The 26,668-nt window shown below is 32.1% G+C and overlaps 2 protein-coding genes across 3 annotated transcripts in view; one reads left to right on the forward strand and one right to left on the reverse strand.

Annotated features, from left to right (window-relative positions):
- Positions 1 to 26,582, reverse strand: LOC135139402 (beta-alanine transporter). Of its 2 annotated transcripts, XM_064069619.1 has the most exons (9): positions 26,536 to 26,582; positions 7,685 to 7,921; positions 7,316 to 7,502; positions 1,550 to 1,808; positions 1,254 to 1,503; positions 841 to 1,202; positions 602 to 780; positions 326 to 549; positions 1 to 255 (listed from the first exon to the last, which is right to left on the reverse strand). In XM_064069619.1, exons 2-8 carry the CDS (start codon positions 7,882 to 7,884, stop codon positions 334 to 336), a joined length of 1,653 nt encoding a protein of 550 aa, XP_063925689.1. In that variant the 5' UTR covers positions 7,885 to 7,921; positions 26,536 to 26,582; the 3' UTR covers positions 1 to 255; positions 326 to 333. The 2 variants fall into 2 exon arrangements, with proteins under 2 accessions (XP_063925689.1, XP_063925688.1); XM_064069618.1 differs by having other exon boundaries at positions 2 to 549.
- Positions 1 to 26,668, forward strand: part of Dachs (dachs) — a 205,211-nt gene that overhangs the window by 5,693 nt on the left and 172,850 nt on the right. The gene's annotated exons all lie outside the window — the stretch shown is intronic.

A 26,668-nucleotide genomic window follows, 5' to 3' on the forward strand; every position in this document is an offset into this window, starting at 1 on the left:
TTGTGTATAGGAAAACAAAGCGCAGTAAATAAAACAGTGCTATGAAATATTATGTTGTATTGTTGTAAAGAAAACTATGTCAAATATATGTTGTTAATTAAATATAATTTCTCTTCCCAGAAAGTCATAATCACAAATCATTCGATGCCCCTAAGTCCATGACCTGCCAATTCGCCAATAAAATTCGTTCTACATACCTACACTATCGCTATAATGGCCATCTAATTGAAACACGCCACTACCATTTACTAGTACCTACAAAGACCGTGAAATTACACGAAATGGGGCAGTGCACTTAATTTCACGTCGAGTGCATGTGACTTACCACCTTAATCACGATTGAAGGCGACTTTCGTGCAGCGCCTGCATCTTGACGTCCAGTTGCGGAGGAGTGCAGCATGCAAAACAATCGAGGCCGGCTTTCTCAGCATCTTGCAAAGTCTGCGGAAGATGCTGATTTAAGGTTTCCGGCAATAGCAGGGAACAGGCACCACCCATCACCAACATGGTACCCATAATTATCAATGGGAGAGTCAGCATATCAGATCCCTGGAACAAAACCGACAGCTCGTCGAACTCGTAAACACTTCCAAGGGATCACCAGATAATTAACCAGCGGAATGAACACAGGACCCAGCATCCCCACCATGGAACTGACGCTGATGCCCAGCCCCCGCACCACCGTGGGGTACAGCTCCGATGCCATCAGCGGCAGCACCACGAAGGAGGAGGAGATGCCCATTTTGCCGACGCAGTAGAGGGCTAGGGTTATCACAGAATCTGCAAAATATTTAAATTTAGATTTTATTAAATGATAATAATAATTGTTATTAGTATTACCATTTTGTACCAAGAAGGTTGTCAGACAAGCAGATCCCCCCACAACCATACTGACACACAAAGTCCATCTCCGTCCCCACTTTTCCATCGCAGGCCATAGGAAAAGGTACGTCGGTAACTCCACAGCACCAGCAAGAAAAAAGTTAAGGTACTCATCGCCTCCAAGGGCAGGGGCGTAGTAAGACAACCCCACATAAACACTAGTATTGGTGAACCAAATGAAGGTGATAATTATGGTCTTCCACCTCAAATTCGAGGAATGGAACAAGTGTCTAATACCAAAACTACTTGGTACTTGGCTTCGAACCTCTTCACGTCTCAATTCACTTACAAAGTTATATGGCAACTTTTTTCCATTGATCCTACAAAAATTTCAATGACTTAGTTACCTTTCTAGAAGACCAAATAGAAACCTTGCCATTTGGATAAGGATTTGCTCAGCTTCGCGAACCCGGCCTTGGGCGAGCAGCCACCTTGGACTCTCTGGAAGCAGCCACCAGTGGAGAAAAAGTGACAGAAATGGTACTGTCGTGGCAAGTGCCAGAAGGTGCCACTCTCTGATGACCCATACGATTATGGCTAAAGCTACCAGTGCCAAAGAGTACGCAATGTTTACTAGAATTGTCACTAGGGTGCGGTGTCGAGGACCCACGATTTCGATTGCTGAAACACTTATTGAAGAATATGGGGTTGTTTTGTTGGAAAGTACCTAACACGTAGGGTGTGCTCAGGATTGCTGGTACTGTGAATCCGACGCCCATACGAAAAATGGTCCATGCTGTGAAGTTAGTGGCGAAAGCTGTGGCCATCCCGAAGACACTCTGGATGAACAGGTAGATGAAGAATGAGGGTTTTCGGCCTATGCCGTCTTGGATGTAGCCGAAGAGGTAGTTGCCTATTAGGCCACCGATTCCGAATAGTACTAGGGCTATGGTGGAGAAGAGGTCTTTTTCACAGACCAAGTCCCACTGAAACGTCGAAATGTTTATGCATTATCGAGAGCGCAATAAAAATACAATCAAAGACAACCATGGGTTTTTAGAAGTTTGTCTTTGATCAATTTAAATCTTGAAATTGACGGTGCTATCTTTGATCGTGTTTATTATCTCTATATTATTATCATCTGCTGTGAACTGTGGCTTTATAATTATATGTTTTTAATTTTTGAGTATGATGTATGTTTTGATATTTTTTAAAGTGTACGACAAGTACGGATTTTTTTTAAATGGTAATAACTAAATAACAAAAACTGTGGATCAATTGGAACTCTTTTACTACATTTTTTTTGTAACTACAGCTACCAACTTATTTATGTCCTCTATTTTTGCTTTTAATAGTAGATCCAATTTTTCGGAATGTGTCAAAATTAAACTAACATTTTAGAAATATGCTCAAATTGTCGCAATTTTGAATTGTCGTGTTGTAAAAATGTTTGCCTTAACCATGAAAACCAAAATAAAGATTTTCAAAACTGTGTAATTACATTTTTTTGAATATCCAAATTTATAAAAAGTTGTTTCATATTTTTTGATAAACAGTGATTTTTTTCTTAAAATACTGAAGCAGGAAGTTCTCCCATTTAACGAATTTGTTGTCATCATTTTTACATTTTAATGCTTGGTTGAATTTTAACGTGATATACCGGGTGTCCTCCTTTACAATTTGATATCTAATTAATTATTAGAGATCGAGAAACAACAAATTTGATTTATTATACAGCGTGTTCATAAAAAAATCTAAACCGGGACAATTTTCGAATATCAATATTTCATTTTTTCAAATAGAACACCCTGTGGTTTATTAGTGTATTTTACTCTATGTGTGTTCTCTTTTTTCAAATATATCGTAGAAAATAATTAACAAAAAACAAGCAAAGAGAACAAAAACATAATAAGTAGTACTCTTATTAATATTGTTCATTTACCAAAATCAATCTTACCTTAACAAGTATACTTTTGGAAATTTCATTCTACCCTATAAAATTTTATTGACAATAACGAGACGGACAGTAGTAGAATGGTAAGAAATATTTATGGATCACACTGTTTCACCCGAATTTGTTGGAGAACATCTAGCGGGTAGTTGAACTCATAAAATAATGGTCATTTTCGTTTGTGAGTAACGATGGTCCCTGTGCGGACCTGGATTATTCTGCTTTCTAACATCTGGGGATTACCGGCACGCGACAACTATGGTTTGTAGATATCTCTTGTTATTGTACTACTATCCATCTCGTTACTGCCAATAAAATTTTATAGGGTACAATGAAGTTTCCAAAACTATACGTGTCCATCCGCCCTCTATATTCTTAAAGGATATGTCGTTTGCCACAATCTAAGACTGAGTACTAGCCCCTCCCACCCACCCGTTATTTTCTTAGAGGGTACGTCATTTACCAAAATCAATCTGTGGTGGGTGGGGGGGGGGGGCGAATGATATGTTCTTTTGTAAAGTGAGAATGGAAACTAATAGAACTAAGAAAATAAAGGATGGGTGGGAGGGGCTAGTAGTTGCTAAGATAAGACTGATTCCGGCAAACGACATACATTCTAAGAAAATAGAGGGCGGGTGGGCGGGATTATTACCTGCTAAGAAAGACTGATTTTCACAAATGGCATATCCTATAAGAAAATAAAGGGTGGGTGGGCGGGGCTAGTACCTGCTAAGAAAGAGTGATTTTGGCAAATGAGATCCCTCTAAGAAAAAAAAGGGTGGGTGGGCGGGGCTAGTATCTGTTGAGATAAGACTGATATTAGCAAATGACTTATTCTCTAAAAAAATGAAAGGTAGAGGGTCTATCACTTGGCAAAATCAGTTGACTATTCTAAAATATTGATCTTTGAAAATTTAAACAATTTAATTATTTTATAAATACTCTGTATATTAAGATTAATTTTTTTATGTGACAACAACGTCCGTACCTTTATTTATCTCTGCAGAAAATATTGTAACAAATCCATTGCTAAAAAATTCAAGAAAATTAGAACAATGTGGCAACGTTACATCTGAATTAAAAAAAAACCTAAGAAATCCAAAAAGAAATCAGTCCGAATATGCAAAAATATATAGCGTATTCCATTGAAAAAACAAGTTGTACCATGCCCTTAACAACAGAACACTCTGTATACTTGAAAATAATTTTAGTGATTTGTCTTGTAGTCGTCAACTTGATATCGAGGAGCGCCTGCGCTTAATGACTCACCCAATATATTGTCACGATTATATCGCATTCGATTTCTTCGGAACTAACATCAATTTTTTTTTTTAATTTTAGTTTCCGTTCTATTTGAAGAAAAAAGTTTGTCATTTTCTCGAAAACCGAAGGGTGAATCACTAAGGAAGCAGTCCTCGATATTTCATTATTAGAAATAGGAAAAAATCAGAGACTAAAGTTGTACGGCTCTTTGAGTGACACAATAAAATTATTTTCGACTCTAGAGAGTGTTTTTTTTTTAGAGAGACATGCACACAACATTGTTTTTTTTTTTTTAAATAGAATACCCTATATATTTTTGCATATTCTTATTTGGCTCTCCTTTAACTTTATAGACATTGTTTATTTTTCAAATTCCAATGCGGCGTTGTCACGTTATTCCAATTTTTTTAGCAATTTAAACGTCCACAAAAAATCGTAATGTTGTTATTTTTAAGTTCTGTCTTGCAATATTTTATGGAGAGATAAACAGAGTGTTTATAAAAAAAGTTTAAACTTTAAACTTTTCAAGCATCGATATTTCACTTTCTTCAAATAGAACACTCTGTATTTTATTCCACATCATTTTTGTTTTTTGTTCTCTTTGAATATGTCGGTGTGTCTTTTAAAAAAAGTAACAACTCACAAACTATCAATTTTAAATATAGAAAATACTTAACAAAAAAGAAAGAGAGCAAAAAAACAAAATAAGATCCAGTAAAAAGTACAGGGTGTTCTATTTGAAAAACTAAAATTCGATATTTTAATATTGTTATAATTTGTTTTTATAAACACTGTACACTAAAACCCAATTTTCTTTATACCACAATAAAACTCGTATCTTTATTTATCGTTTCCCAAAATGATATGATTACTTGTGTAAACCTGTCCATTGCTAAAAAAATGTAAATAACTTGGCAACGTCGCTTCGGAATTTCGAAAATAAAATTATGGTTATAAAGCCCAAGAAGAGGTCAACCAAAATGTACAAAAATACTATATTTTTAGGCTATTTGATTTGAAAAAACTAAATTGGTATAAGTTGTGTTACGCCTTAAAAACAGAACACTCTGTATAACTGAAGATAATTTTTCATCTTAACTTTTTTTTCTATTTCTCATAAGTAATGAGATATCGAGGAGCGCGTGCTTAGTGACTCACTCTGTATATGTATGCTATCACATACTAAATTTAAAACTTCAATTGCCTCAAATTACTAAGATATTATAGCGAAACAGGTAAACTGGGACACCCTGTATTTAGCGCTAATGAAATATATTAGATATTGTTCGATCTCTGGATAAATAATTTCAACATTTCTTGGTAATAAAAGACTTCGACGACCATAGCATCACTCGGAAACCATTTTTCATCATTATAAGCTGTAAATATTGTTGAAATCTGTGTTTTAAATATGTATTTTATCAACAAGAACAGCTTGAAAATTTTGGTCAAAGTTGATTTTTAAATCTTCGTGGTTTCCACATTTCAACAGACTATTATTACCCATAAATGAAAAAAAGAACGTTATTTGCCTCTGAAGCAGAATAATTGTCTTCTAGTAAGGATAAATATTTTAATTCTACGATCATACGTAATACAGACACTCTGGTCGAAGAATTTTAGGGAAATTAAATTTATCTTGTTTGAAATAATAATAATAATAATAATAACAAAAACATTAGGGGCGGCTGGTACCCCCCCCCCAAGTTGTATCGTCTAGAAACAAACTGGACATTACATTTAAAAAAATATCCGGAAATTTATGTCGTAATTATCAAAACTAATTTTTTTATTTCACTCCATTTGTATAAAAGGTATCAAACCTTACGTCTAAAGATGTTGTGTCTTGGATTTATGATATTTTGCCCAAGTACTCATGCCTCATTTAGACGTTTTGTTTACACCGTTGCCATGGAAACCGTGCGTCTAGTCACTATTTTCAGCTAAAATCGGGTCCTGTAACTCAGGATTGCATTTTCATTCTGCGCGAGTGACATTGTTTGATTTAAAAAAAAATAATTAATTCAGTTGAATATTTTGAAATAAGTTTTAGTGAAAAATTTAGGGAGAACCACCCCCGATTTATTAATAAAAAAAAAGTGTTAATGGCAAAACGAGAGACTTTTAACAGACATAACAAGCATGGTAAATTTTTGTCATACAATTTCGTCTATTAATTGGTAATAATAACAGCTTGTTTTATATCTTCATATTTAACTGATCCATCAAATTGAGTTCCCCCTTCAAAAGATCACGAGCCGCCACTTAAAAAAATAGATGGATTGTTTCTGAGAAATCTGAAAACATATTTAAATAGGTTCATCCATTTTTTTTTTGTGACGGATTTTTTTCGAAAAAATGAAAAAATATATTAATTTTCTCTGGTTACTAAAACAATCTTTGTTAATTTCTTCTCAAAAAAATCTTGAACAAATCCAGTTTCTTAAAAAAATAGTAAATTTTGGTTATTAGAAATGGCGTATGTTGAAAATTTTCAAAAAAATGTTGAAACTAATTACAGCAGTATTGTATTTTTTTAATTTCTGGGATATCAGTTGAGCTTTTTTGTTTTAACCTATAAAATAAACTGTCTCATACATTATTTTTGAGACATCCTGTATAAACCGTTCTAAAAAAATAAAAATAATTAATAAAAGTACCAACAATTTTGCATCTCAAGAACACTATTTGCGAATGCAACGAACAAATAAATTTTAGTCGATATATACTGTAATCACCAAATTAGAGTTAGTGTCTTGCCAAAATTTCTAAAAAAATCATAATGTGAGTTCTAAGCCTGAAAACATTTCATTGTAGACCGGTATATCTAAAATTAAAATACTGAAGATGTAGGATTAAATTACAAATACATGAAGCGAGATTTATTTATTAATATTTGGAAATGACGTCATCAAATTTTTCATGGGAAGAAACTTTGATTAAAAAAAAACAATAAATTGTTTCAAAACTGATGCAAATCTAATAGTGGGCGCATAGTTTAGAGTTTAGGAGATCGAACTCTTGCGAAAAATAAATCACTGTTAAAAATAAAAGCTCCATTAACACAATCCCAATAAATTAGCCACCTCTTCGATTCCACCACTGTTAAGTAATGCAAAACTTCGACATCGAGCGTGACCTAATCCACATCCGACATTAATTCTCAACCTAAACCGCACTGCAATAGTGCCTCACGTCACGCTTACTAATCTCTAAATGAACTTTTAATAATGTTTACGTCAATTTCTTGTGATCCTACGTGAATACCAACAGACCTACCTCCGTAATAATCGTGTTCTCATGACCTTGCTTATCGTAAACCCATCCATGTTTGCATGGAACTATACTCACGGTGGTGTAATTCACCGATTCATAAAATTCCAAAGATGTGTTCGTGTAATTTAAATCGTACATTGTGCACTGGCTGAATCTTGTTTGTCCATCTAGCTGTACTGCGGTGGGTATACTAAAATTATTTGGTGTTAAAAGATCTTATCTCGCTATTGTTTACATGATTAATTACTCCAGGCGTCGGCAACGGTTCCGCCAGATTATTAACATTACCGAGTTTCATTTACAATCGCTAAATTAGCCCGGAGCCCACCAACACGGATTTTACACTGGGAACAATTTCTAAGAATTTTTTACCTTATGTTTCTGATGAGCTTCGCGCTTTTTCCGGTGAATCCGTCCACTTTGCACCAATGGTCCGGAGCCGCCGCCATGAACAGCTGATTGTAAGCGTGAAAGCCGCACGGAAACACCCCCGGTAACAGGATAAACCACAGGACCAATTTCTGGTAGCGGCCGAATTCGCCGACTTCGGGGAGGACGTCGTCCAGGTCCATTTCGCCTCAAGCTCTTGCGCAACTGCCGCTTTTGTCGCTGCAGCGAGTTAAATAAAACTTGCATTAATTCCGGGTTAATTTAATCAAGCGAATGAATTAATTGACCAGAGACTCGCTGCTATTTGCATCGAAATGAGGATGTTGTGCAAAATAAGTTTTAATTAAAATGAAGAATTGCTGTGATTGCGGCGAAGAAAAAATATTTAAATTAATTAGCGGACGGCTGATGGGAATACGTTTTGTGAGTGTGTGCTGTAACGTTTCAATATTAGCTGTATTAAGAAGGCACAGTCAATTTCATGCTGACTGATCACAGAATTGAAAAGTTATTTAATTCTTGGGGAAATTGCAATGCGCGGTGTGAATCGAAGGCGTTTGTTGGGCGTGTGAATGCAAAAAAGGCGGCGTGGTGAGGAAATGGTAGTGTTAAAATGGCTGTGGGAAATTGGTTTAGTTTGAAATGAAATTGTTTAATGTTTGGTGGTTTTCAATTTTTTAAAAATAATAATTCTATGGGTTGTTGATTTTAAAGGAGTGGGAAACTTTACAAATGTATTCTTGTATCACTTGGTGGCGTATGCATGTGTTTAAAATTAAACTTGTGATATTCATTTGTGTTTATCGATTTTTTCAATATTTATTTGTTAGTATCTTTTCATGGGCTTTTCATTTAGACTTTTTAAACGAATATCTTATTACTAAGTATATAAGACCTATTTTTTAAATATTTTTGCTTCATGAACAGCGCTAGAATTGCAAATATGGTAGTAAATAATAGAAAATACACTAAAAATAATTGATTAAATAAGTAAGAATGCCATTTGGAATGTTCCAAATAAGTCCTTAACAAAGATATATGGCTCCGGGATTTTCAATACAGTCTTCGTCTTGATTTTTTTGTGGATTTTTAGGTAACTTCGTCATATGAAATTTTTGATGTTTTCTTGAGCACCGTCAAAAATTACCAAAAGAATCTCTTTTGTTGATTTTGAGCTACAGAAGTTTATAAAGAGTTCATTTTTTCGAAAATTCTCTACCCTTTTTCCAGATTTGCCAAAATCAAATGCGACCAATTTTAAGATATTTTTCATTTTGAATTTATATACAAAAACTGATCGTCACATTCGCAATGAATTATTTTTTTTGATAGCCGTTTTATTCCTGAGTAAATACGATTTTTTTTCATAATTTCTTCTTTTCCCGAGCACTGTCAAGAATTACTAAAAGAATCTGATTTGTAGATTACCATTTTCAGAAGTTTTTATAGCTTCATTTCTCCGAAAATTCCTATTCTTTTCCAAAATCGCCAAGACGAAATAAAAATTTGTGTTATTTTAAAATTTTTGAAATTTGGATTCGAGTATTTTGAAAACTATTCTCCTCATCGGGATTATATATTTTTTTCTTGCATAAACACGATTTTTTTCATAACTTTTGACCACCAAATTTCTCCTAGAATTTTTTGTTTATTCAGGAAACTTATCTAAAAGCTGAATTTTTCCATATTCCCCACAATAAATTTTTGACCTTTTCTGAATTTTTTATAGCTTCATTTCTCCAAAAATTCCTATCCTTTTTCCAAAATTGCCAAACTAAAATGTGAACAATTTTGAGATATTTTCAAATTTGAATTTGGATTCGAATATTTTGAAAACTAGTCCCGACCTCGGCAGTGGATTATCTTTTGTGATATGCGTATCATTCCTGCATAAACACATTTTTTTAAATAATTTTTGGCCTTCAAATTTTTTCTAGAAGTTTGTGTTTATTCAGGGAACTTCACTAAAAGCTCAATTTTTCCATATATCCCATATGAAATTTTTGATCTTTTCCCGATCAGCGTCAAAAATTACCGAAAGAATCTGTTTTGTAGATTATGATTTTCAGAAGTTTTTATAGTTTAATTTCTCCGAACATTCCTATCCTTTTTCCAAAATCGCCAAACTGAAATGTAAAAAATTTTGAGGTATTTCAAAATTTTGAATTTGGACTCGAGTAATTTGAAAACTAGTACTGACCTCGGCACTGGATTATCTTTTGTGATAGGCGTATCATTCCTGCATAAACACAATTTTTTTCATAATTTTTGGCCATCAAATGTTTTCTAGAAGTTTGTGTTTATTCAGGGAACTTCACTAAAAGCTCAATTTTTCCATATATCCCATATGAAATTTTTGATCTTTTCCCGATCAGCGTCAAAAATTACCGAAAGAATCTGTTTTGTAGATTATGATTTTCAGAAGTTTTTATAGTTTAATTTCTCCGAACATTCCTATCCTTTTTCCAAAATCGCCAAACTGAAATGTAAAAAATTTTGAGGTATTTCAAAATTTTGAATTTGGACTCGAATATTTTGAAAACTAGTCCCGACATCGGCAGTGGATTATTTTTTGTGATAGGCGTATCAGTCCTGCATAAACACAATTTTTTTCATAATTTTTGACCAACAAATTTTTCCTAGAAGTTTTTGTTTGTTCAGGAAACATCACTAAAAGCTCAATTTTTCCATATATCCCATATGAAATTTTTGATCTTTTCCCGATCACCGTCAAAAATTATCGAAAGAATCTGCTTTGTAAATCACGATTTTCAGAAGTTTTTATAGCTTCATTTCTTCGGAAATTCCTATCCTTTTTTCCAAAATCACCGAACTGAAATGTGAAAATTTTTGAGATATTTTAAAATTTTGAATTTGAACTCGAATATTTTGAAAACTAGTCCCGACTTCGACAGTGGATTATCTTTTGTGATAGGCGTATCATTCCTGCATAAACACATTTTTTTTCATAATTTTTGGCCATCAAATTTTTCCTAGAAGTTTTTGTTTGTTCAGGAAACATCACTAAAAGTTCAATTTTTCCATATAACCCATATGAAATTTTTGATCTTTTCCCGATCACCATCAAAAATTGCCGAAAGAATCTGCTTTGTAGACTACGATTTTCAAAAGTTTTAATAGTTTTATGTCTCCGGAAATTCCTATCCTTTTTTCCAAAATCACCGAACTGAATGTGAAAATTTTTGAGGTATTTTAAAATTTCGAATTTGGACCCGAGTATTTTGAAAACTAGTCCCGGAATCGGCGTTGGATCATTAACTTTTGTAATAGGCGTTTCATTTCTGAACAAACACAATTTTTTTCATAATTTTTGGCCACCAAGTTTCTCCCAGAATACATTGTGGATTTTCAGGAATCTAAGCCCAAGACTTAATTTTCCAATACCCTGTCATATGAATTTTTTTATCTTTTCTCGAGCACCGTCAAAAATTATCACAAGGATCTTTTCTGTACATTTCGACTTCCAAGTTTTTAGAGCGTCGAAAATTCCTATAATTTTTCTAAAATTGCCAAAATGAAATGTGACAAATTTTGAGATATTTTAAAATTTTGAATATGGACTCTGAGTGTTTTAAAATGTAGTCGCCTCATCGGCATTGGATTATTATTTTATGGATAATCATTGTTGAGTAAGCCCGATTTTTTAAAATAATTTTTGGCTTATAATTTACTCCGAAAATTGTTTTGTGGATTTTCAGGAATTTCGTCAAAAATTACCAATAAAATCTCGTTTGTTGCTTTCGACCTCCAGAGGTTTTACAACCTCATTTTTTCTTCGCTCAGAATGTTTTGGGAATTTTATCTATCAAATTTCTCCCAGAATTTTCTGGAAAATTTCAGGGAACTTCGTCAAAAATTCGATTTTGTAATATCGCCCCATACAAAATTTTTGATCTTTGCCTGAAACCGTCAAAAATTACTAAACATTTTTTTTTGTAGATTTTAAGCTTCAGAAGTTTCTACAATTTCATTTCTTCAAAAATTTCGACCCTTTTTCCAGAATCGGCAAAATAAAATGTGACAAATTTGGCGATATTTTTAATTTTGAATTAGGAGCCGAGTATTTAAAAAAATAACAGCCGTATATTTTTTCATAAATTTGTCTATCAAATTTCTCCCAGAATTTTTGGAAATTTTTGATCTTTGCCTGAGAACTGTCAAAAATTACTAAAAAATCTTTTTTGGTGATTTTAAGCTTCAGGAGTTTCTACAATTTCATTTCTTCAAAAATTTCGAACTTTTTTCCAAAATAAAATGTGACAAATTTGGCGATATTTTTTATTTTGAATTAGGAGCCGAGTGTTTCAAAAACTAGCAGCCGTATATTTTTTCATAATTTTACCTATCAAATTTCTCCCAGAATTTTTGGAAATTTTTAGGAAACTTCGTCAAAAACTCGATTTTGTAATATCGCCCCATACGAAATTTTTGATTTTTGCCTGAGAACCGTCAAAAATTACTAAAAATTCTTTTTTGGCGATTTTAAGCTTCAGGATTTTCTACAATTTCATTTCTTCAAAAATTTCGACCCTTTTTCCAGAATCGCCAAAATAAAATGTGACAAATTTGGCGATATTTTTAATTTTGAATTAGGAGCCGAGTATTTAAAAAAATAACAGCCGTATATTTTTTCATAAATTTGTCTATCAAATTTCTCCCAGAATTTTTGGAAATTATTAGGAAACTTCGTCAAAAGCTCGATTTTGTAATATCGCCCCATACGAAATTTTTGATCTTTGCCTGAGAACCGTCAAAAATTACTAAAAATTCTTTTTTGGTGATTTTAAGCTTCAGGAGTTTCTACAATTTCATTTCTTCAAAAATTTCGACCCTTTTTCCAGAATCGCCAAAATAAAATGTGACAAATTTTGGCGATATTTTTAATTTTGAATTAGGAGCCGGGTGTTTCAAAAACGAACAGCCGTATATTTTTTCATAATTTTGGCTATCAAATTTCTCCCAGAATTTTCGGAAATTTTTAGGAAACTTTGTCAAAAGCTCGAATTTGTAATATTGCCCCGTACGAAATTTTTGATATTTGCCTGAGAACCGTCAAAAATTACTAAAAAATCTTTTTTGTTGATTTTAAGCTTCAGGAGTTTCTACAATTTCATTTCTTCAAAAATTTCGACTCTTTTTCCAGAATCGCCAAAATAAAATGTGACAAATTTGGCGATATTTTTAATTTTGAATTAGGAGCCGAGTGTTTCAAAAACTAACAGCCGTATATTTTTTCATAATTTTGCCTATCAAATTTCTCTCAGATTATTCTGGAACCTTCGACAAAAGTTCGATTTTGTAATATCGCCCCATACTAAACTTTTGATCTTTGTCTCACAACTCTCAAAAATTGTTTAAAAAATATCTTATTTACTTGATGTTGACCTCCAGATATTTTTACAGTTTCATTTCTTCAAAAATTTCGACTCGTTCTCCAAAATCGCTAAAATAAAATGTGACAAATTTGGGGATATTTTTAATTTTGAATTTGAAACCGAGTATTTCAAAAACTAGTTGCCGCATGGACGTTTAATTAACTTTTCTGATATAGATGTATAATTTATCCGGAAACACGATTTTTTCATAATTTTTGGCCACCAAGTTTTTCCCAGAATTTTTTCGAAATTTTCAGGAATCTTCGCCAAAAGCTCAGTTTTGTAATTTGGGAGGAATATGGATGGAATTTTTGATGTTTTCTCAGGTACCGTTGCAAATTACCAAAAGAATCTCTTTTGTTGATTTTGACCTTCACGAGTTGCAGCTGCAGTTTCATTTCTTCGAAAATTTAGACCCTTTTTCGAGAATCGCCAAAATGAACAGTGACAAATTTTGAAAATTTTAAAATTTTAGACTTTATTAGACTAAAGTTTCTCGAAAACTATTCACCGTAGCTATATTGGATTTGTTCCTTTTTTTTTGATAACCTATGATTTTTATGTTAATATGCTTTTTTTCTTGATTTTTAGCCACAATGTTTCTCCCAGAATGTTTTATGGATTTTCAGGAAACTTAGCCAAAAGCTCAATTTTTCAATGCACTTTTTTATGTAATCGTTTACTTTTTCCTGAAGATCTTCGAAAATTGGCTAACTATTTTTTCCATATATCGAAATCTATTAAAAAAAACTGTGTAGGTCATTTTCAGAGATGCCTGAAAAAGGGTAAAAAATTTCGATGTTTCGGATAATAGTTTAGTAAATTTTTTGCTCACAACACAATTTAACGAACCAAGTTCTACAATTAAATCAATACAAACCATCGATTACATAATGTTTTTAACCGCCGTTCCACACATTTTTGTCTTCGTCCCACTGTCCCTCGGTGCGTTACTTCCCATCACTCTCCATAAATCCGCACCACATCGCACCGCCTCGTTATTCCCCGACCGCCATTACTCACCGTACCCGAAGTATGTAAAATTAATTATAAAAGTCGTATAAACAACTTGCTCCGAGTTGCAGTTGCCAATTATCAGTTGTTAAATATCAATCGCGTTCGTCTTTTTGCTTGACGCGATGATGCACCGCCTATATTTACTGGTCAGTCAGCAGACAATGCCCTTATAAATCGCACACAATCATGAGAGGAGCAATTTAGTTTTCTTTTCGAGACAAAGTGCTGTCCTCCGGGGGCCGGTAAGGTGCATAGAACCGAGTTCTCACAGGTTAGGGAGGCGTGGAAGTGCACGCCGCACTTGACCCACGTAATTAGAGCCCCTACTCGGCGGAGGTCACGAGTGATTCACATGTCTGCCGCCGCCGACGTCAGGACCGCCGCGGGCCGCCGCCCCCGATACGTCAGCTCGGAAAAGCGAAAGTTGAGCGGTCACGAAATTGGAGGGCGATGGTTTCGCTCCTAGATAGAGCGCCTAATAACATATTTACTGCTGAATGGTTGTCTGGATTTTTTTGGCTTCGTGCTTTACCGTAAAGTGCTTTTTTGCGTTTGGTTTTTACACGAACTGAAAGTGAAAGTCTATTGCTGAAACTTTCCCGAAAACAGATTCGTACTAAAACTCTACCTTTCTTAAATACCGAAACGGGATCAAAGATAAATTTTCAACAGTTCGTGGCGCCTGTTTTTGATCGTGTTTTCTGTTGTTCCGTCGGTATATTAAATAAGGGACTAAAGTGAAAAAGAAACCAATAAATAAACAATAATATAATAACGGAAACTACTAATTTGATAAAATCAGTGATTAGACTGGGTGGAGTTGAATGTCTACCTGCATCAAATAAGCAAATAACCCATCACCTAAATTAGATAAAGTGTGTTTGAAATTTGAAGAGTCCGATCTATAATTAAAGATAAAAATTGAGCTTTTGGCGAAGTTGCCTAAAAAACAACAAAAAACTCTGGAAGAAGATTTCGAGGAAGTGAATCTAAAAATACATCGTGTTGATGCTCTTCTACGAGAAATTAAAAACATGTTTTTGAGTATCGTGTTGCTCAAAGAATACCTACTATGTACATTAAGAAAAAAATAAAGCCAAAGATTAGGCCCAACCCATACCCGCCCCGATCTCAATTCTCAATTGTTGTGAATTTTTATTCGTTTTTAGATCGAGGGGTGGGGCTTAATTGCAAAATCCATATTTGTCTACAAGAATTTGCGATTTTAAATATGTTTTAAGTTTCTTGTTCTGAAAAGATGACTTCGTATGTTAAGAAAAAAGGCAAAATATAAGCCCCGCTCACCCGCCCTATCTCAATTGTGATGTTTTTTTAAACGTCGAGAGTCAAAGGAGCGGAATTTAATTGCAAAATCCTTGTTATTTCTGTACAATAAATTACCATGTAAGATATGTTTTTGATATCGTGTTATTCAAAGAATACCATGCATATTAAGAAAAAATTACAGCCAAAGATTAAGTAAGCCCCACCCATACCTGCCCTGATGTAAATAGTAATGAAGTTTTCATTCGTTGGCAGACCTAGGGGCGGAGCCTAATTGCAAAATCCATATTTCCTTACAAAATTTACCATTTTAAACGTGTTGTAACTTTATAAAAATAAAAATTGAGATGGGGTGGTTTGCTTAATATACATAATATTCTTTGAAGAACACGATACTCAAAAACATGTTTTTAATTTCTTGTAAAAAAATAAGTATTTTGCAGTTAAGCTTCGCCCTCTTGGTTCACGGCGATTAAAGAAAAATCATCACAATTAAGATAGGGCGGGTGGGCGGGCTTACATTTTGTCTTTTTGTTTTAATACGTGTAGACTCCTTTTCACAACATGAAACTGAAAGTATTTATTTTAGGTTTCATTTCATTGAATATTGTCACTATTTTTTCTAGAATGGATAGTACGTTTTAAGACAAGATTGATTTTGAAAAATGATATACCCAATAGACAATAGAGGGGGTTGGGTAGGGCTAGTACTTACAACTTAAAACATTTTTACATTTTCGAAATTCACTTTACCAAAATCCAACACGAACTAGTTGATACAGGAAGAGAACTTGAAAAGAAAGTTTCCCAGAACCATCAACATAAAATTGACAAATTTTTGAGAATTAAAAAAAAAATCAAAAATCTTGCTTCGGGATCGCGCTATTTTTTTTAATAAGCAGTCGAAATCTATGTCCCAAAAATTTTTGAAATTTTAGACCATTTTCGAAAATTACTCAAAATTTCTTGCAGATTTTAACTCCACAAGCTATTCGCGTCTTCATTTTTTTGAAAAGTCCAGTATTTTCTAAAATCGCCAATATAAAAAAGGCAAATTTTTGTGAATTTTGAAAATTGTAATACATATTTGGAAAATTTTGGTCTGGTATCACCTTATGTTTTTTTAATAAGCACGTTGGGATCTATATCCCAGTTTTTTTTTTGTAAATTTTTATACTATGTTTTCAAAAAGCTCAATTTTCCAGTACAAAATATTGAACTTTTTTATCATTTTTTTGAACATTGTCGAAAATTACCCAAAAGTATTTTCTTGTATATTTTGACTCCACAAGTTATTTTCGGCTTCATTTTTCTGAAAAGTTCAGTATCTTCCAGAATCGCCAATATAAAAAACGCAAATTTTTCTGAATTTTGAAAACTGTAATACATATTTGGAAAGTTTGGTCTGGGATCACGCTGTTTTTTTTTTTAAATAAGCATGTTGGGATCTACATCCCAGTTTTTTTTTGTAGATTTTTAACTATATTTTCAAAAAGCTCAATTTTCCAGTACAAAATTTTGAAATTTTTTACCATTTTTTTTTAACATTGTCGAAAATTACCCAAAAGTATTTTCTTGTGTATTTTGGCTCCACAAGCTATTCTCGTCTTAATTTTTTGAAAAGTTCAGTATTTTCCAGAATCGCCAATATAAAAAGGCAAATTTTTGAGAATTTTGAAAATTGTAATACATATTTGGAAAATTTTGGTCTGGGGTCACGTTGTTGTTTTTTTTTTTTTAAATAAGCACGTTGGGATCTATATCCCAGGTTTTTTTTTTGTAGATTTTTAGACTATATTTTGAAAAAGCTCAATTTTCCAACACAAAATTTTGAAATTTTTTACCATTTTTTTGAACATTGTCGAAAATTACCCACAAGTATATTCTTGTATATTTTGACTCCACAAGTTATTTTCGGCTTCATTTTTCTGTAAAGTTCAGTATCTTCCAGAATCGCCAATATAAAAAAGGCAAATTTTTGGGAATTTTGAAAATTGTAATACATATTTGGAAAATTTTGGTCTGCGATTACGCTGTTTTTTTTTTTTTAAATAAGCGCGTTGGGATCTATATCCTAGTTTTTTTTTGTAGATTTTTAAACTATATTTTCAAAAAGCTCAATTTTCCAGTACAAAATTTTGAAATTTTTTACGATTTTTTTGAACATTGTCGAAACTTACCCAAAAGTATTTTCTTGTATATTTTGATTCCACAGGTTATTTTCGGCTTCATTTTTCTGAAAAGTTCAGTATCTTCCAGAATCGCCAATATAAAAAAGGCAAATTTTTGGGAATTTTGAAAATTGTAATACATATTTGGAAAATTTTGGTTTGAGATCACGCTGTTTTTTTTTTTAAATAAGCACGTTGGGATCTATATCCCAGGTTTTTTTGTAGATTTTTAGACTATATTTTCAAAAAGCTCAATTTTCCAGTACAAAATTTTGAAATTTTTTACCATTTTTTTGAACATTGTCGAAAATTACCGAAAAGTAGTTTCTTGTATATTTTGACTCCACAAGTTATTTTCGGCTTCATTGTTCTGAAAAGTTCAGGAATTTCCAGAATCGCCAATATAAAATTAGAAAATTTTTGGGAATTTTGAAAATTGTAATACATATTTGGAAAATTTTGGTCTGGGATCACGCTTTTTTTTTTAAATAAGCACGTTGGGGTATATATCCCAGTTGTTTTGTTAAAGCTCAATTTTCCAACACAAAATTTTGAAATTTTTTACGATTTTTTTGAACATTGCCGAAAATTATCCAAAAGTATTTTCTTGTATATTTTGACTCCACAAGCTATTTTCGATTTCATTTTTCTACAAATTTCAGTAATTTCTATAAAATTAGCAAATTTCTGGGAATTTTGAAAAATATAATATATAATTCGAAAATATTGGTCTGGGATAATGCTATGTTTATTTAACTTAGCACGTTAGGGATCTAATTTTTCAAAAATTGTATTTTCGTATGGAGCTCTATATTTCTGATTTTTATAATGAATTTTTAAGAACTTTTCCAAAAGCTCTATCTAGGGAGTAGGTATTTATTATTTTTTATACATTTTGACCCCTGGAAGATTTTACGGCTTTGTTTTTTTGAAAATTCCTGTCATATTTATCAGACAGAAATTTTTTGGATTTTAGAAAATTTTTCCAGAGAAAGTGTGTTATGTTTAAATCCATTACCAGTATATGTTACCGTGCAATATGTAGGTACTTTTTTTACCATTTTTGAACTTCTCTTCTTAAATATTTTCTGTATAATGTTTTTGGAGATAAATTTTGTTATTATTATTTTGTCAGAATCACCAACAGTACATATTCCAATATTCAGGATTTTTCAAAAATTGGTCAAGCCATGTTTTTCGAATCAACTCGTCTATATCCCAAAATTTTTTGTGTATTTTAGGCAACTGTTCTAAAAGTTTAATTTTCAACCAATTATGAAATTTTTTCCAAAATTCCTGCCATTTTGCCGGAATCAAAGAGAAATATCGCATTTGGAGAACTTTTTAAATATTTTTTTAATATACTTTGATTTCTAGGGGCTTTGTTCGACTTCATTTCTTCGAAAATTCCATCACGTTGGCGCACGGATGGAATTTTAACTCTGCGTTGTCAATTTATATAAATTAAACACGTATACGAAGTCATTAATTTTCTCTTAAAAAATAAAATGCTCCAGTAGTTCATTTGCACATAATACACTTTTGCTTCAAGTTGCTAGACAACTTACAAATCAGCTGGCCGACACCGACACCGACACCGACACTTTTCGGATTTTTAATAAGTCTGTCAAAAGGTAACGTTTTTCGAATAAGCTCCTCGAGAACTATTTTTCAGAATTTGTTATGTATTTTTAGTCAATTTTTCAGTACCCTCCTAAAAAATTACGACCCTTTTTCGAGCACTCTCGAAAATTAACTTGTTTTTCCTTTTGAAACAACTTGTACAACACAGATCTGACCACTACTGAAGAGTGAAAGAAATAAAAAACAAGTTTGTGTGCCCTTTTGTTGAAAACAAAAGCCAAAAATCGCCTTGTTTTGGTTTCACAATCTATCTAGTTTTCCAGGTTTGATCCAAATACGCCATAAATAGGCACACCCTACATTTTTCAAACAACATTTACCATTTCCTTTCAAAGCTGGCATTGACGCCTCGAAACATCCAATTACTCAGCGCAATTAAGATTTTTTCCCCGTATGTGTTATCCCAAGCTCACGTTTTCATAATGGCACCGTGAACTTTGTGCAAATGGCGTAAATCATCCTGCATTAAACACACATTTACGTCCACCTACGCTCGACTTTTATCTGGAACTCAATAACGCTTCCAGGGGAATCGTAAATCACTTTCTTGCCTTTTCTAGCACTTGCCAACGTGCGGAACTAACGTAATCATTGTCATATTCCGCCAAGGCGAAAGTGCGAACCAACAGGTGTCAAGACAAGGGTTTTCACCTGGAAATGAGGAGTGAGATCGAATTACATCGCAACGAAGCAGAATTTCGCAAAAATTTCCCATTACCCGATAAACTTGTTAAATTTGTCACCAACCGGCTTATCAATTTTTGCGCCCCAATCTATCGCGTTACACTAACGGAACTTTAATCGCATCTCGAATGAAATACCATTTACTGGTGCCAGCGCATTAAAACAGTGCATTTTGAACGATATCTGCCTCATTATCCTCCCAGAGCTGACTCTGATGAATAAGACTCAATAAATCCACTACAAATTAGCATAACAGCCTCGTTATTTAGTCGAGCATCATTATTCACAATACGTGAAGTACGCAAAATTAATTATGAAAGTCGTATAAACAACTTGTTTCGAGTTGCCGTTGCCAATTATTGGTTGTTAAATATCAATCGTGGACGTTTTTTTGCTTCACACCGTGATGCACCGGCTGTGTGTGGTGGTCAGGCGATTAAAGGTGGTTTTATAAATGGCATTTTAATAACAACAATAACAACTGTAAAATTTTTTGTTGTTTTTTTATTTGCAATTTACAACTAACGCTGTTATTTTAAAACAAGACTGACTAATGTGGTTAAAAAGAACAAGTAAAACTCGTGGAAATTTGCAGAGAGTTGTTACTTTTAGATAACTTTTCTCAAAGCTCAATAACTTTTTAATAACATTTAAGTATGGAATTTTTGACCCTTTTCAAGCAGCTTAGAAAATTATTTAAACACTTATTTTTATAAATTTTGATCTGCAGAAGTTATTTTGGGGTTAATTTTTTGAAAATGTGTAAATCTCCAATGAGAAATACACAACTTTTAGGGTAACAAAAAATTCGCAAATTTGCGTCATTTTTACGTTTTCCTAACGTTTTGCCAGAATCACCAATAAGAAATGTTCAAATTTCATGCAAGTAGAAAATTCTTTAACCTTTTTTGAGCACCTTCAGAGGTTCCCTAAAGTTTTTTTTTTAAGATTTCGATTTTCGGATATTATCTTCGACTTTATATTTTCAAAAACGTCCACCATTTTCTCAAAATCGCAATTTTTAAGCTCCTCCAGATACATATGACAGAGTTTTTGGAGATTTTCAGACAATTTCTACAAAAGCTTGATTTCTCTCTTTGAAATTTTTTACATTTTTTAGAACACCTTGAAAAGTAACGAAATGGTTTATTTTTTATAGATTTCGATTTCCAGAGTCATTTTTAACTTCATTTTTTCGAAAATTTCTATACTTGGTGTCAAAATCACCTATAATAAGAAATATCGCACTTTTGAGATGTTAGACATTAGATTTTTATAGTGAATATTTTTCAAATTTTGGTTCGAAACCATCGAAACGCTGTTATTCGAATCGGTTGGTCGAAATTTATATCCCAGTATTTTTTCATGGATTTTAGGCAACTTTTCCAAACCTTAAATTTTCAAAAATCAAATTTGATTCAAGTGGGAAATTCTTTATCCTTTTTTGAGCAGCTTCAATAATTACCTAAAGATTTTTTTTTTAAAGATTTCCATTTTGAGAAATTATCTTCGTTTACATTTTTCCGAAAATTTTCACCATTTTATCAGAATCGCAAAATATCTGAATTTTTAAGATTTAAGAAATTCTGTTTCATGGAGAGTATTTTTCAATTCTTGGTTCAAAAGAATCAAAACACTATTTTTTGAATTGGCTTGTCGAGATCTGTATGAATTTTTGGAGATTTTTAGATAATTTTTACAAAAGCTCGATTTTTCAATGTGGAACATCCACAGACATTTTTGCGTCTTTTTAGAGAATCTTCGGAAAACCGAGGTGGGTTATTCTTTATAGATTTCGATTTATAGAGCCATTTTCAACTTCATTTCTTCGAAAAGTCCTATCCTTGTGTCAAAATCGCCAATTTTTGGGATTTTAAAAAATTTCATTTTCATAACGAATATTTCGTAAATCTTTGTCCGAAACTACCAAAACGACGTTTTTTCAATCAGCTCATCGAAATCTACGTCCTAGAATTCTTTATAGATTTTAGTGAACTTTTCAAAAACTTAATAAAATTTCCATTATATAAGTATTTCAAGTATGAAATTTTTGAGCGTTTTTCGAACACCTTCAAAAATTAATCTAAAGAATTTTGGGGTTAATTTTTTCGAAAATGCCATGATCGAAAGTCGCAAATTTTAAGATAAAAAAAAAGATTTTCATAACGAAAATTTCGCAAATTTTGGTCCGAGACCATCAAACGCAATGTTTTTCATCTTCAGAAAATATTTTCCGATTTATTTTTTCGAAATTTCTTAGCATTTTGACAGAATCACCAAAAAAAAAAATGTTCAAATTTCATGCAAGTAGGAAATTCTTTCTCCATTTTTGAGCACTTTCGATAGTTTCCTAAAGATTTTTTTTAAAGATTTCCGTTGTTAGATATTATCTTCAGCTTCATATTTTCGAAAATTCGCACCATTTTCTCAAAATCGGCAATGAGATAAATCGTAACTTTTAGTATTTAAAAAATTGGTTTTCATGGAGAGTATTTTGTAAATCTTGGTCCGAAAGAACGATAACGATATATTTTGCGAATCCGCTTTTCGAGATTTATATGACAGAATTTTTCGAGATTTTTCAGACAATTTTTTATTTATAATATCTGAAAATGGAAATCTATAAATTTTTGACACTTTTTGGAACACCTTCGAAAATACCGAAATGGTTTATTCTTTATAAATTTCGATTTCCAGAGTCATTTTCAACTTCCTATTCTTGTCAAAATCGCCAATGAAAAATATCGCAATTTTTGGGATTTTAGAAAATTCTATTTTCTTAAGAATATTTCGTAAATCTTTGTTCGAAATCACCAAAACGATGTTTTTTTGAATCAGTTCATCGAAATCTACATTCCAGAATTCTTTACAGATTTTAGTGAACTTTTCCAAAAACTCAATAAATTTTCAATCACATTAATTTCAAATCTGAAATTTTTGATGCTTTTTCGAACACCTTCGAACATTATTATTTAAAGAGATTTTAATCTCCAGAAATAATTTTGGGGTTAATTTTTTCGAAAATGCCTTGATCAGATATCGCAAATTTTAAGATTAAAAAGAAATTGATCTTCATGAGGAAAATTTCATCTTCAGAAAATATTTTCCGCTTCATTTTTTCGAAATTCCTTAACATTTTGCCAGAATCGCCAATAAAAAATATCGCAATTTTGGGATTTTTGGAAAAATTGGATTTTCACAGCGAATATTTCTCAAATTTTGGTTTGGAACCATCAAAACGCTATGTTTTTTTAGGGATTTTAGGCAACTTTTCCGAATGCTAAAATTTTCAACATCCACATCTGATTCGTGTAGGAAATTCTTCACCATTTTTTGACCATCTTCGATAATTATCTAAAGATTTTTTTTTAAGATTTCCATTTTCAGAAATTATCTTCGTCTTCGTTTTTTCGAAAATTTCCACTATTTTGTCAAAATCGCTAAATTTCGAAATTTTTGGATTTAAGAAACTGAGTTTTCATGGAGAGTGTTTTACAATTCTTGGTCCGGAAGAATTAGTTTGTTATGTTTTTTGAATTAGCTTGTCGAGGTCTATATGAAATTTTTGAAGATTTTCAGACAATTTTTACAAAATCTCGATTCTTTCTTTGAAATTTTTGACCCCTTTTAGAACACTTTCAAAAAAACCGAATTAGTTTATTCTTTATAGATTTGGACTTCCAGAGTCATTTCTAACTTCATTTCTTCGAAAAATCCAATCTTTGTGTCAGAATCCCTAATGAAAAATTTTGCAATTTTTGGGATTTTAAAAAAGTGAATTTTCGTAAATATCAAGTACCTACGAAATTTTTGACCCTTTTTCGAACACCTTTGAAAATTATTTAAAAAGTTTTTCTTAATAGATTTTGATCCCAGAAGTAATTTTGGGCTTAATTTTTCCGAAAATGCAAATATAGCAAATTCTAAAATAAAAAAAAAATTGGATCTTCATAGGGAAACTTTCATCTCCAGAGAATATTTTCCGCTTCATTTTTTCGAAATTTTGCCAGAATCGCCAATAAAAAATATCGCAATTTTGGAATTTTTGGAAAAATTGGATTTTCACAGCGAATATTTCTCAAATTTTGGTTTGGAACCATCAAAACGCTATGTTTTTCGAATCGGTTCGTCAAAATCTGTCCCAGAATTTTTTTAGGGATTTTAGGCAACTTTTCCGAATGCTAAAATTTTCAACATTCAAATCTGTTTCGTGTGGGAAATTCTTTACCGTGTTTTGACCACCTTCGATAATTATCTAAAGATTTTTTTTAAGATTTCCATTTTCAGAAATTATCTTCGTCTTCGTTTTTTCGAAAATTTCCACTATTTTGTCAAAATCCCAAAATATCGGAATTTTTAGGAATTAGGAAACTGGATTTTCATGGAGAGTGTTTTGCAGTTCTTGGTCCGGAAGAATCAAAACGCTGCGTTTTTTGAATTAACTTGTTGAGATTTATATGAATTTTTTGGAGATTTTGAGACCATTTTTACGAAAGCTCGATTCTTTCTTTGAAATTTTTGACCCTTTTTAGAACACCTTCGAAAAAACCGAATGTTCTTTATAGATTTCGATTTCCAGAGTCATTTGCAACTTCATTTCTTCGAAAATTCCTATCCCTGTGTCAAAATGGTCAATGAAAAATATCGCAATTTTTGGAATTTTAAAAAATTTCATTTTCATAATGAATATTTCGTAAATCTTTGTCCGAAACTACCAAAACGATGTTTTTTCAATCAGTTCATCGAAATCTACGTTTCAGAATTCTTTATAAATTTTAGTGAACTTTTCCAAAAACTCAATAAATTTTCAATCATTCAATCACATTTCAAGCATGAAATTTTTGACCCTTTTTCGAACACCTTTGATAATTATTTAAAGAGCTTTTTTTATAGATTTTAATCTGCAGAAGTAATTTTCGGGTTAATTTTTTCGAAAATGCTAGGATGGAATATCGCAAATTTTAAGATTTAGAAAACTGATTTTTATAAGCAAAGTTTCGCAAAACTTAGTCCTAGACCATCAAACGCAATGTTTTTCATTTTCAGAAAATATTTTCCGCTTCATTTTTTCGAAATTTCTTAGCTTTTTTCCAAAATCGCCAATAAAAAATATCGCAGTTTTGGAATTTTTGAAAAAATTGGATTTTCACAGCGAATATTTCTCAAATTTTCGTTCGGAACCATAAAAAATCTATATCCCAGGATTTTTTAGGGATTTTAGGCAACTTTTCCAAACCCTAAAATTTTCAACATTCAAATCTGATTCGAGTGGGAGATTATTTATTATTTTTTGGCCACTTTCGACAATTATCTCAAAATTTCCATTTTCAGAAATTATCTTCGCCATCATTTTTTCGTAATTTTCTACTATTTTGTCAAATTCGCAAAATATCAGAAGTTTTAGGATTTAATAAACTGGGCTTTCATGGAGAGTATTTTGCAGTCCTTGATCCGTATCAATTAAAATGCTGTTTTTTGAATCAGCTAGTCGAGATCTATATGACGGATTTTTTCGGGATTTTTAGACAATTTTTACAAAAGCTCTATTTTTCAATGCGAAAAATCCAGACGAAAATTGTTTGTCTTTTTAGAGCATATTCCAAAATTAGTGAAACGGTGACTTCTTTTATAGATTTCGTTCTACATGTCATTTTCGACTCTATTTCTTCGAAAATTCCTACACTTGTGCCAGAATCGCCAATGAAAAATGTCGGAATTTTTGGGAATTAAAAAAATTGGACTTTCATAACGAATATTTCGTTAACTTTGCCCGGAACTACCAAAATCCTGTTTTTGTATCCGCTGGTCGAAATCTACATCCCAGAATTTTTGATAGATTTTTACGTCATTCTGTCTGTTTGTCTGTCTGCCGGCTATGTCGATTTTTATTTGATAGATAATCTCTGAAAGTACCGAACGAATTGTTGTTATTTTTCCCATAAACGAATGTGAAAGGATCTGTTTCTTCTAAGAAGTATTTAAGCTTCTTATTCGAGGATTTTACGGATTAATTCAGTTTGGTTCAATCTGATAGGCGTAACCGTGAAAAGTTCTAAATTCGTCTGAAAAAAAAGTAGTTGAATATTTTTGCTTAATTTAAATTACTAGTTTAAATTTTTTATTTTAATTTAAATTTTTAGAATAGTAATCAAGAAGAAATTTAATAAAATAAATTTTGTAGTTGCATCTTAGTGGATTTAAATTTAATCCAGAAAAAAAAAACTAGATAACTAAAATTAAGATTTATAAAGCTAGAAAGGTTAAAAACCATCTTCTTGTGTTCTACATAAGTCAACATAGTCCGCAGCAACATGAATTAATATTGTTAGTTATCTGGGCGAAAGCAGTGACCAGTATATTCTCGACATTTTTTTTTTCAACCAAGTAAAACTACAATTTTCTACTGAGTAGCAAAGAAAATCTAAAATATGAAAAAATTGCAGTATGATTTTTTGCATTATATTTTTTTGAACTGTAACCATCACAACATCCCAGTCATTTTAAATTCAGGACGGCGTTTGACCCTTGTATTTAATCCTCTAAGTATCGAGCCAGATAAAAGCATTATTTATAAACGCTATTAAACATTCTTTGTCATACGAAATAAACATACATAATAATAGGCTCTGTAAATTACCTGCCTTTATCAACAAATTTAATCGAAATCGCTTCTCCAAATATTCCTCCGGTATTTAATCTCTTGATCCTCATATCCAATTCCATTAGCCGCAATTTCACAAATCCGCTCTTCCCAAGCACACCCACGACGC

This window comes from Zophobas morio, unplaced genomic scaffold (genome assembly GCF_036711695.1).
Source record: "Zophobas morio isolate AGI-343-1 ecotype UQ-CSIRO unplaced genomic scaffold, CSIRO_AGI_Zmor_V1 ptg000031l, whole genome shotgun sequence".
Classification (NCBI taxonomy): Eukaryota; Metazoa; Arthropoda; class Insecta; order Coleoptera; family Tenebrionidae; genus Zophobas; species Zophobas morio.